General features: G+C 28.4%; 2 protein-coding genes across 6 annotated transcripts in view; one reads left to right on the top strand and one right to left on the bottom strand.

Annotated features, from left to right (window-relative positions):
- Window positions 1–6,856, top strand: part of LOC106678636 (methyltransferase-like protein 22) — a 13,423-nt gene extending 6,567 nt beyond the window's left edge. For both annotated transcript variants that reach the window (XM_014417267.3, XM_014417266.3), the window contains exons 5-7: window positions 27–194; window positions 2,911–3,010; window positions 6,507–6,856. In XM_014417267.3, the coding sequence (XP_014272753.1) occupies window positions 27–194; window positions 2,911–3,010; window positions 6,507–6,696 (458 nt within the window). In that variant the 3' untranslated portion in view covers window positions 6,697–6,856. The remainder of the gene's footprint in view (window positions 1–26; window positions 195–2,910; window positions 3,011–6,506) is intronic.
- LOC106678637 (uncharacterized) lies at window positions 6,852–10,668 on the bottom strand. Of its 4 annotated transcripts, none has more exons than XM_014417270.2 (5): window positions 10,385–10,665; window positions 10,196–10,318; window positions 7,839–7,941; window positions 7,315–7,410; window positions 6,852–6,967 (listed from the first exon to the last, which is right to left on the bottom strand). In XM_014417270.2, exons 1-5 carry the CDS (start codon window positions 10,452–10,454, stop codon window positions 6,907–6,909), a joined length of 453 nt encoding a protein of 150 aa, XP_014272756.1. In that variant the 5' UTR covers window positions 10,455–10,665; the 3' UTR covers window positions 6,852–6,906. The 4 variants fall into 4 exon arrangements, with proteins under 4 accessions (XP_014272756.1, XP_014272757.1, XP_014272758.1 ...); XM_014417271.2 differs by having other exon boundaries at window positions 10,196–10,300; XM_014417272.3 differs by lacking the exon at window positions 10,196–10,318 and having other exon boundaries at window positions 10,385–10,668.
- Between the last annotated feature and the right edge of the window lie 567 nt (window positions 10,669–11,235).

The following is an 11,235-nucleotide window of genomic DNA, read 5'->3' as shown; positions in this document are numbered from 1 at the left end:
TATATATATATCTTATGTTGTTGCAGATATAGAAGAGGAAGGTGTATTGGACATGATAAAGAGAAACATAAAAAGAAATGAAAATATAATAAAAGCAGATGTATCTGTTCTTCCTCTAGATTTTTATTCTGATCATTATTCAGAAGAATTAACCAACAAATTAAAAAATGTCGATATAATCTTAGCTGCTGATGGTAAGTATGTTAATAAATTATGGATCTAATTAGCATTAACAATTTATTTATTGAAGTAAAATATTTCTATAATATAATAATGGGTCTCTTCCAGCAAGAGTGAGTGCTATTTAAAATTTAAACAAAGTTCTCTAAGGGAAATAATTTGGTTATCAACAATGTGGACATAATGGAAAATCATTTACTAAAAGTAATTTTGTCTAAATCAGGATGGGGTAGAGAAAATAATGATAATTATTTGTTCTTCAAATTATTATTCACATTGGTATGGTGGGTTTAGGGCAGAAATTAAGATGCTACTCGGTTTTTGGAATTTTAGTAACAGTGGACCATTTCTTTCATGTCCAGGCACATAAGCTGTTTACCAATAAAACAATCACAAATCATAATAAATTGGTTCCATTCCTGATACTGGGCTGTTTTTAAAAATTTTAATTGAATGATTAATTCTCAATGCAGAAGTTATATGTAATACCTGGATATTATTCAAACATTGGACCAAGTCATTAAACTCAAGTCAGAACTACCACACATATACTTACTTATCCTTCAATCTTTCCTATCCGACAGCTTTTTAATTTCTCAGGGCTAATAATTTTTGTCAGTTCAGCCAACACTAGCAGAAGTACATGAAAGATCAATACTTGTGCCATTGCTATACATTGCATATCCACACGATATACTAAACAGTTCCAACATCCTGACTGAAAACAATTGCAAACAAAACTAAAACCATAAATCAAAGATGGTCTGGGTGCGGTCAAAGAAAAACTCATATAGTGATTAAACTATTTATATTGAGTCAATGTTGCACCCCACATTGCAGGGCTTCATCAGGGCTAAAAAAGATACTAACACTTAAATGATGTAAACAAAAATGAACAAAGTAAATGAAAAATTAAAAAGATTTTCAAAGGAACTTAAAAATTAAATTAGAATTATAAAAGGTTTTAGACAATTAATGAAAATGGAAATAATAACAGATAGAAAGAAGAAATATAAAATACAGTACAAACTAAGAGATAAGAAAAGAGGGATAAGAATAAAGGAAGATAATGAACGTATTTTTCATACTCAAAGTCAGAGCGAAAGTGAATTGTTAAGAAAATATTAAAAATAGGTAAACACTAAATGATAATATAAATGATGGGGGAAGAAATAAAAAATATATATATAAATATGCACGGATAGAATACACAAAAGAAATAAAGATGAAAGAATGGATTCAATAAATATAATATGATGAAGAAAGACAATATAAAAAATAATTTAATTGTATGTCAACTATACATACATATATAAAAAATAATTTATAATAATTTTAACAAACTTAAACCAGTTTGATCATATACCTCTCAGTTTTTTTTTTTACTACATAAAAGACACATACTAAGACTTCAAACATTATAATAAAAAGTATTTCGACTCATTATAGAAGAACCTAGGTATGTTCTCTAATATAACTTTATGTTCTAACTTTTACACGCCAACTGTCAGCAATTATATACGGACTCATTACCACCCATTTCATGAAAAATTACAGGAGCATAATTACCCTCTATCTGTGTGCCTGCTAACATTAAAAGGAGCCTGAAAAGTTCATCGATGAGAGAAATGCAATTTTTTCATTGCCTACAATGGTCCCTACAAGTCCCCAAGGAGATACTGTTGTAACAATCCCAAAAATTACTGTCTTTTTAATGAAGCTTCTATAAAAAATAAATTGAATCAAATATAAATATTTGCTTGGTGAAGCTGACTATTGATAATATTCATTTATAATAAAAACAAAACATTTGGAAATAAAATAAGGAATCTAAAGTAAAATTATTAGTCTTTAAGATAAATAAAAATGGGAAAAGGTATAATGAGAAAGAGTAAACAAAATTTATAGAAATGATTGCTCAATTGTGATGGTTAAAGTAATAAATACAGAAGATGATAAATAAAATACTGAATGGTGGCAACTCCGATAGGTCAGAGACCAGGAGAGAAAGGTCTAAAGAAAGTATTCGCTACTCTGATAAGTCTGAGACTTGTAAGAAATTTCTGGCTGTAAAAATTTTTAGTCTGGTGCTGTGATTTTGCAGAAACTTAAAAGCTGTCAAGAAGTTGATGGGCACGCAAACACCTTTTTTTTTTACTTCATTGAAATCCACCAAATATTCAATTATATTCATTTGTCGTCAAACATCCATATTAAAATTTGGTTAATTGCAACTGTGTAACCTTTTTTGTTAAAATATTCGAAGAGCTGTTTAAAAAAACTCGTGCTTACAAATATGCAATTAAATAAATATTCGGGCCTTGGTCATAACCCAGATTTCTGCCCACTATGGATTCATTCATTGAAACCCTCCAAATGTTCAATTATGTGCGTTTGTCATCAAACATGCAGAATGAAACTTGGTTAATTGCACCTAGGTAACCTGATTCGTTAAGATATTAGATAAACAAACAAAATATGCAATCGTATAAATACTCGGGCCTTGTTCATAACCCAGATCTCTGTTTATTATGAAGTCATTCGGAAGTTAGTGGATTTAAACAACTGAAATTTATGATCTTGAATAACTTTTCTCTTTTCAATAACACAATTACAAATTTGTTAAATGGAACCAAGATATTTTAGGTCAATGACTTAAGTAATAAATAATGGAAAACAAAGTAATAATATTATATGTAGCCTCAACTGATGATACTTTTTTTTTTTCAGTGATCTATGATAATGATCTTACAGAAGCTTTTATAAAGACCTTGATTAAACTTCTGAATACACCCAAGAACAAGAAATTCTATATTGCATTAGAGAAAAGGTATTTGTTTTGTTTTTTTCAAATAAAATGTATATATTTTGCTGTTCCAATTGCACAGTGTAACATCTTAAAAAATGGTTAATTTGAGATATGCATGTAATCTTAGCAATGAAAGTTATGATCTTCAGTTACAGTTGAAAACTAACATCTCAAAATATTTTTTTTACATAGATTTTATGACATGTATAGATCTTACTCTTATTTCTAAGATTACATGCATATCTCAAAATAACCATTTTTTGAGACGTTATACTTTGCAACTGGGACAGAAAATAAATCTAGAACTTGTGGTAAACTGAATATTATATTAAAATTAAAGTTCATATGTGTTGTGGTTGTTAAAGATGAGGAAAGTTAATACTGTCTCCTTAAAAATAATGATAATTTTGATTGATAGATGATTATAATAAAAATCTGGTGCAGTACATGAATCACACAAGTTTCTCTTACCATCTTACTTAAAATTGAAATTGGTAATTAATCCTTGCTTGTTTCAAATCTGCAATTTCATTATGGTTCACAATACCAATACCTACCCTTACTATATTTCCATAAAAAGGTAAATGAAATTTTAAAAAAATTATTAAAACACTATTCATCCTAAGAAATTAATTGACATCTGAGAATATTGAAACTTGAGGTATTAGTCTGTTGCTCTACACACCAATGAAACACAAGACTTTTCTTATTAATTTAAAATAAAATTCCCTCCCCTCTTCACAAAAAAAAATTGACATTGGATCATTATTAACAGGCTTTTAACTTTCCTAACCTTTTCATATTCACTTTATAAACAAATCATTTTTGGTCATTTTTTTTTCTGTGTATCTCCAAACCACAATTATCTCATGAGCAGGTGGGCCAATTTTGTTATTTTTTTTTTGTAGTATTTCAGCCCCAACTAAAAGATTTATGCCATTTGAGAATCTTGAATTTTCAATGTTATTTTTAAGCACTTAATAGCTAAAGTTCCTGATGACATGATATATCGTTTTTGATATGCGGGAACATGGTTGGGGGTTTGATCAGCAAAGATACACAAATCAACAGAACTTATTTATTTGTGCCAAAGTTTCAACCTTAATTCTGAGAACCCTTAAATTAAAATAATAGCAAACAAACTTGGAAATATACATAAAAATAAATAAAGTAGTTGATATTAATATAAGATAATATATATTATTGTATAGGTAAGAATTCTACAAAATAAATGATAAAAAAATTATTAAAAACAGATAAATAAATAAATGTAATGAAAGGTGCCGAAGAAAATGTAAATGATAAGTAATTGAATTAAGATAATAAAATATGTAAGTAAGTATTGTTTAAAAATAATGAAAATAATCTTAATCATTATAATGAAATATGTGAAAGAAAACTATATACATGATACAATGGGTAAGAATGAAAACGGAATATATGTTACAATGGATAAAAGTTACATAGTTTTACAGATGGGGAAAAACGATAAGATATGAGTAGAAGACGGTTGGGGGTACGGTTAGCAAAGACTGACAAATAAACAAAACTTATTTATTTGTGTTGATGTTTCAATCTGAATTTCAAATCTTCATCAGCGCAGAAAAACAAAACAAGATTACAATGAGTGGTTTATATTGACACCTCATAATAAATATATCATTTGCTCGTATTTTTTCATCATATTTCAAATAAATTAATTTCTAACCCTTTTATAGGTGTAGTATTTTTTCAGAAAAATGCAAAAAAATTATTTCTGAGATGTTTATTACTTTAACAATAGTACATTTGTTTCATTAAAAATAATTACAATAGTGTAACATGTTGATGCTGCCCGAGCTATACTATAACATTCTCCAGATACCATGATCACTTTAAAAATTACTCTTGGTGTTTATGAAGCCTATATCTTATGGATACTGAATATACCAGCTATTGACAAAATGTTAATTTTAAACATATAGGATTGATCACCTTCAGGATTAATCCCTGAGAAACTTCAGTCTTTCAGGGATTAGTGAATACTGTCACCATTGCATTTCATGTCATTACCGATGTTTGCCAAGAAAGGGTCCCCTAGATAAAGTTGTTGATATAAAAAATCAGTAAGTATGATTCTTTTGAAGCCAACATAACCGAAGTGTGAGAAATGTTTTTATTGTTTAATTAAAAAACAATTCGATACAATGCAATAAATTTTCCTTTTATAATTGTGAAAACATTATTTGAGAAATTCTTTTACTGTATTTTTTCTGAAAAAAAAAGAAAAGAAAACCAACACCTACAGGCTTAGCAATATTTTTAATTTAAAGGCGGTGAAAAAAATACTTATAAATGATAGGTCATATTTGCAGGATTCCAGTTTATGAAGTTCCTAAAAATAACGATAGTGTTCAGAATCCAAAATTCTAAAATGGTGTAATTCCTTAATTTTGAAGGTATAAAAATTTGTTTTGCAGTCTCTTTTATAACTTATTGGACATCCTATCGAAAGTGGCACTTCCATTTAATCAAATTTAGTGAAGAAGTTGCTGTAACATCCTAGGCCTTAGATATGTAATTTCAGTTTTATATATTTTTTTCATTTTTTCACATTGAAGTTCACATACACTAATTTATAAAGTGGTTATTTTACCCTTCTAGATGTTCAGGAATTAAAATATTGGGATGATGAGAAAGTAATTGAGGTTTTATTTTTATCAATAATATGCCCTGTCTTTACTACAACATGATATATTTAGTCAAAATAATTTCCACCAGAATCAATGCAATTTTGCCAATATACAATGGAAAAGGATTGCCCTCTTCCTGTTTATCAAGGTTAGGCAAAGACATTACTGCTTGCAATGCATGACAAATTTATTGTCAAAGTAATTAATCGCTGGTTGTTGTCAACTACAGAATGGCACCTTCCTTCTCTTTCTACTTGAAATCCCTACAGCCAAACTTCTGAAACCAACCCTCCTCTCAGCACTCATTAATGATCCTCTTATCCTACACTTCATTGATATTACGAACAGTCTGTGTAGCACTGGGCCCTAGTTTAAATTTATAGAAGTAAATTTGACAAAAATCTCTCTTCGAAATTTAATATTCCAAGGCTTTCACAAACTGAACAAAATGAGTTTGTTTTTGCATTTTGTGTGAAGGAGATCGTATAAAACGAGGTTTTTTAGATGTATATGGAAAGAACATTAAAGATTTGGTTTGCCTAAACAATTGATTTTTGAAACATAGTAAAAGCGAAAGTTTGCATTGGTTTCGCATCAACCCAATACAAACCAAAATAAATAAAATAAAATTTAATTATAATGAAGAAAGCAAAAACAAGCCACCCTATTTGTTGATTACTAGTTGGACTTAATCCTTTGACAATGCATTTACGAGTGAAATGTCTTAATGATAAATCTTCAAAAAATTAGGTGATATTAATATAATTAAATGAGAAGTTGTTCTGAGCATAATTGAGTTCAATAATTTAAATATCTTTTTTTCCTGATCGTTTTTCTTTTTACAGATATGTTTTTACCTTAGACGATATGGATACTGTAGCACCATGCTATGAACATTTTCTCAGCATTTTCTTGAAAGCTAGTCGGAGATCTCCAATGTGTGCCTGGAAGGTAAAGGAAATGAACATCGATTTCGAACAAAGGTTCAAATATGAACGTTCGAAACACCTTGTGATGTGGGAAATTATCACATAGTTTAAATATTTCAAACATTTGATAGTAATTATTTGTTGTAAATTTTCTGGAATAATTAAATTAAATGTTTAGGAAATTTTAACAGAGATCTAGTCTTAAACTACATGTTTTGTGATTTCATCGATTGAGCTGAATTGTCAATAAAAAATATTGAATAAAATTATACAGCTTTTTATTCATTTTCTGAATAGAACTTATCGTTCACTTAGGTCATACATTTGGCCAAAACACAGTATCAATTGGTTTCCTAATACTTCTATATCTGTAAGACCTGTAACATTATGAGCAATAATTAGTCAAAATGAGGTGTTTATTGTTTATAAGTAGATTCAACATGAGAAGAAGATGGTCAGGGGTGTGTTGAGAAATGCATGATAGACAAATATGATAAGATAAATGTGATACACAAATAAGAACTTATTTTATGTACATAAATGATTGAGCGTATGTTAATATGAAGGAGATAGTCAGGAGAAACATTTATTTCCCTTTTGTGTAGGGGTTCATGACTGCAGATGTAATCATGGAACTGGTGACACTCATCACTGCTCCCCTAACCATCATCTCATTATAATTGTTCAAGTGCATTCATTATTTAATAATTGTATATAGGTTCACCTTTTTTGCTGATCACGTTCGTCAGCTAATGGCTGGATTTGTTTGATAGTTGGTTTGTTGTTGTGATAACACAAAACTAACACCTCATGTGAGAACCTGAATGAAATGGAATCATTTTTAAAATTTTTACATTGTAGACAATAAATATTTTGTCATACCACATCAGCAAAAGATAGTATGATTAAGATAATAAATATGTGTGTTTATGTACTTAGGGTACAATGTGTTGTAATTTACACATATAGGTGATTATTATATTACTCTGGATTTAATTTATAGAAGAAATTTATAGATTATAATTGTTTATTAAAAATGTTTAAAATGAAAGTAATTACCATAATACCAGCTTCTGCAACACATTAAAAATGACTAGTTAGCAATAAACTTTAGGATAAACTAGGCTGGCTTTTGAAATAAAATATTGGTCTTTCTAATAACTTTCAGATGAAATAATTTATACAGAACAACATAAATTTCTTCAAATAATTTTCCACTTGAATGATTGAGTTATAGCTAACATTCACCTCAGTTTTTTACTTTTTCTTCTCGGGATAGATAAAGTACCTCTCAAAGCAACAGTTTCGTGAAGACTAGGTTCACTTCGTGTACAAAGTTGAGTCAGAGATTCTAAAAGAAAAATATTTTTTAAGTGTTCTGCTTAATTTATGTATGGTGTAAAATAATAATTAATTCATAATCTAAGTCTAGCGCCTTCTAGCTGGAGTCCATAGTTTATTTCTATAACATTGCAAAATTTACCATATAAGTAAAAAACTAAATTATCGGATGTTTTTATTCAAGGTACAATAAGTACAAACTGACTTAAATCTTAATTTGTTTTCTTTTCCCTTGAGAGGATCTATAAGTATCAAAATTTCTTTCACTTGTCGAAGGTTTTGTAGTCTCTGTAGATAGAAAAGATTCATTCGATATAAAATTATTTAATAAAAGTGCTTTATCAATTTTAAGATTCACCTGATAAACTTGAAAGATCCAATACAAATCTCCTTTCTTTGTGAAAGGTCTAAAAAATTAGTTTTCTTTCAAATAAATTGACTTCTACAAGAATATGCGACATCTGACATATATAGGAAAATATTACTAAGCAGCCGCAGAACTTTCCTCATAGAGCCACATCCAGTTCTTGAGTCACAAACCCTGGCATAAGTGACTTAGTGGTGGAGGCTGCTTGGTCCTCAGGCTAAAGTTTGGAGAACCTTCAACTAAGCTAAATACTCATGATAATTTATTCCAATAAAATTAATTTAATAAATTCGATTTTGAATACTTAAATTAAAATTTGTATTCATGGTCAACATGAATTTGATATCGAAGCAGTTTTAGTTTATTTAAACAGCTGCTGTTTCGACCCAATCACGTAGATACCTCCAAGGTGAGAGTCGATAGCATAAACACCTAGACTTATTCATAACTTTGTAAATTATATTATAATTAATGTAAAAAAAAAAATACCATTATAAATGTAAACAGTCAACTACCCATCACTTCTAAAATTTAATTTGAAATTGTATTTTAAAATAGAACAAGGTGAATTAATGACCAGTGATTGTAGAAAAAATAATTCAATTTAATTCATGACAACCATGATATTGTTAAAACATGAAAGATATATTTTGAAAGTGAGCAAAAAATCTCAACATAATAATTATTATATTATTATTATAAATTTCCAGTTTTCACTTAACACTAATATAAAAAAGATTATATTAGTTATTTGTATTATTTTTTTCCTGAAGAAGTAACTCCTTTTATGATGTATTTTATTTATTTCATCTTTTGAACAAAACTGAGGGCAGTTTGCATATTATCAAGTTCATTGTTATTACAGCAGTGAATTAAGGTAAAGAGGAACGATTTACAATGAGGTGAAGATAGTTGACTGTAGATAAATAAGAGAAGATAGGCGGGGTGTGGTCAGCAGAAAAAGACAAATAAACAAAAATAATTTATGAATGATTCACATAAAAAAATAGATGTTATTGAAAAACTAGCAACATCTTTAACTTTTGTTCAAGATTTTGAATATAAAAATTTATTTTAATTTTTTTTTGTATAGATGTCCATCACATAAAAATAAGATCAATGAACTTGATAGTGGGCAAACTGTCTTAAATGTAGTTCATTTATGACAATTAATTATTGCTATAAGAACGCAGAGATAATAAATGACAGAAGAGGATAAAATTAACATGTGGAAGGGAATGGACTCGGGAGGAGAAGGAGCGGCACTCTCAAAGGATGAAGGAGGTGTAGGCTCGAAGGAAGCATGACCAAAGTTGATTTAATGTACCCTCTAAAAGGGTTATTCGAAAAAAATGAAATAAAATAAGTCATAAAAAAGGTTAATTTCTTCCAGAAAAAAAATAATACGATACATAAAAAGAAACAGAAGTTCAATCTTCCTGCCCTAATTGAAAGTTCAATAAATTTCTTGTAAAATTAGAAAGATTAAAAATTAATTTTTTACTTTATGATAGGTAATTTTATCGTCTAATTCAATCTTGGAGCCTTGTCCAAAGTTAAGATAACCACACTAATACATTTATGTCTATAACAGAAGAAATTATTGAAGATAAGAACACTAGAACTCATGAACGTATCATAAAGTAGGTTTTTGTTGAAGTTGGGAGGAAAAGTGTTGCATTTTCTTTTGTTGACTGAAAAATAAGGCTAATCCTCTGAAAAGATGGTTATCGCTTGACCATTCACTTACTGGAGCTAAACATTATACCTTTTGGCTAAATGAATAGAACATAAGAACAAGCAAATTGGCCAAATTTTTCCTAGCTTGTTTGTACCCTTCTTGAAGATTAATTTTATTTGAAATAATACACAATTGCTTATCATTTCTTATCCACACCTGAGTTGATCTTCAAACTGTTTTCACTGGCACAGCGTTTGAGCCGCAGATACCCGTTCCTGTGCAGATCATTTGAGCTGTAGAGGAATTCGTTCGTTTTGGATTCTGTATTTTCCGTGATCTCTAAGGGATGATTTTTTAAATATCTAGAGACAGGAAACTTATTCAATAATTTTATGCCAAATATACCTAGTTTTCTGAATCCTTCTGTTACTGATTCTTTCTTAAAATGATTTCGTTTCTTATGCTTTCTAGGCATTTTTCAACTGCCGAATAAATATATTTTTTTTTTAGAATTTAAACCACTATAAAACCTTGAATTAGCATATCTTAGAAATTGTAATACATATTCAAGCCAGATGATTAATTAATTCCATAATCTATTAAAATTTTAATTTATATAAATATTGTCTAACTAAATTCATGAATTTGACTTTATTTCAGCTCGTCTACTGTATCATTTGAACCTACTGTAAATTTGATTTTTAATTTACAGGTGATATATTATCTTAAGGAAGTTTTATCATCTGTTCATAAATTTTTTAAAAATAAAAAAAAAATTCTTCAAAAAGATTTATTTTTCGTCTTGATTTCACTGAAATAATTATTACAATTTAAATTTTTGTTGTTGCATATTTTAAATTGTAGATTAGTTACAAAATAGGCATTTTTATATTATACTTAAGGATTAGTAAAGTTGTGTATAAATCACAAATTATAGTTTGTTTGTTGTTTTTCAGTTAATTTTTTTATGTTCTAACCCATGATATAAATAAAAAGAAATAAGACTACACTATAATTTGTATATTTATCAACACATTAAATGTTTAAAAAAACTCCCTCAATTTTCAGTAACAGGTAATTTCAACCATTTTAGAGTAGCTACAATATTTTTTTTTCCTCTTCCCGATGTAATTCAGTAACGATGGCTGAAGACCAATATAATTTAAATAGGCTTTGGGATTATATCATGCAATGTAGATACTTGATCTTGCTTATCAGTTTATATTTTTACGATTTTTTTTCTTTATGTATTCTAA

This window comes from Halyomorpha halys, unplaced genomic scaffold (assembly GCF_000696795.3).
Source record: "Halyomorpha halys isolate HHAL.00 unplaced genomic scaffold, Hhal_1.1 Scaffold151.1, whole genome shotgun sequence".
NCBI lineage: Eukaryota > Metazoa > Arthropoda > Insecta > Hemiptera > Pentatomidae > Halyomorpha > Halyomorpha halys.
This window is presented reverse-complemented; position numbering and strand designations above follow the sequence as displayed.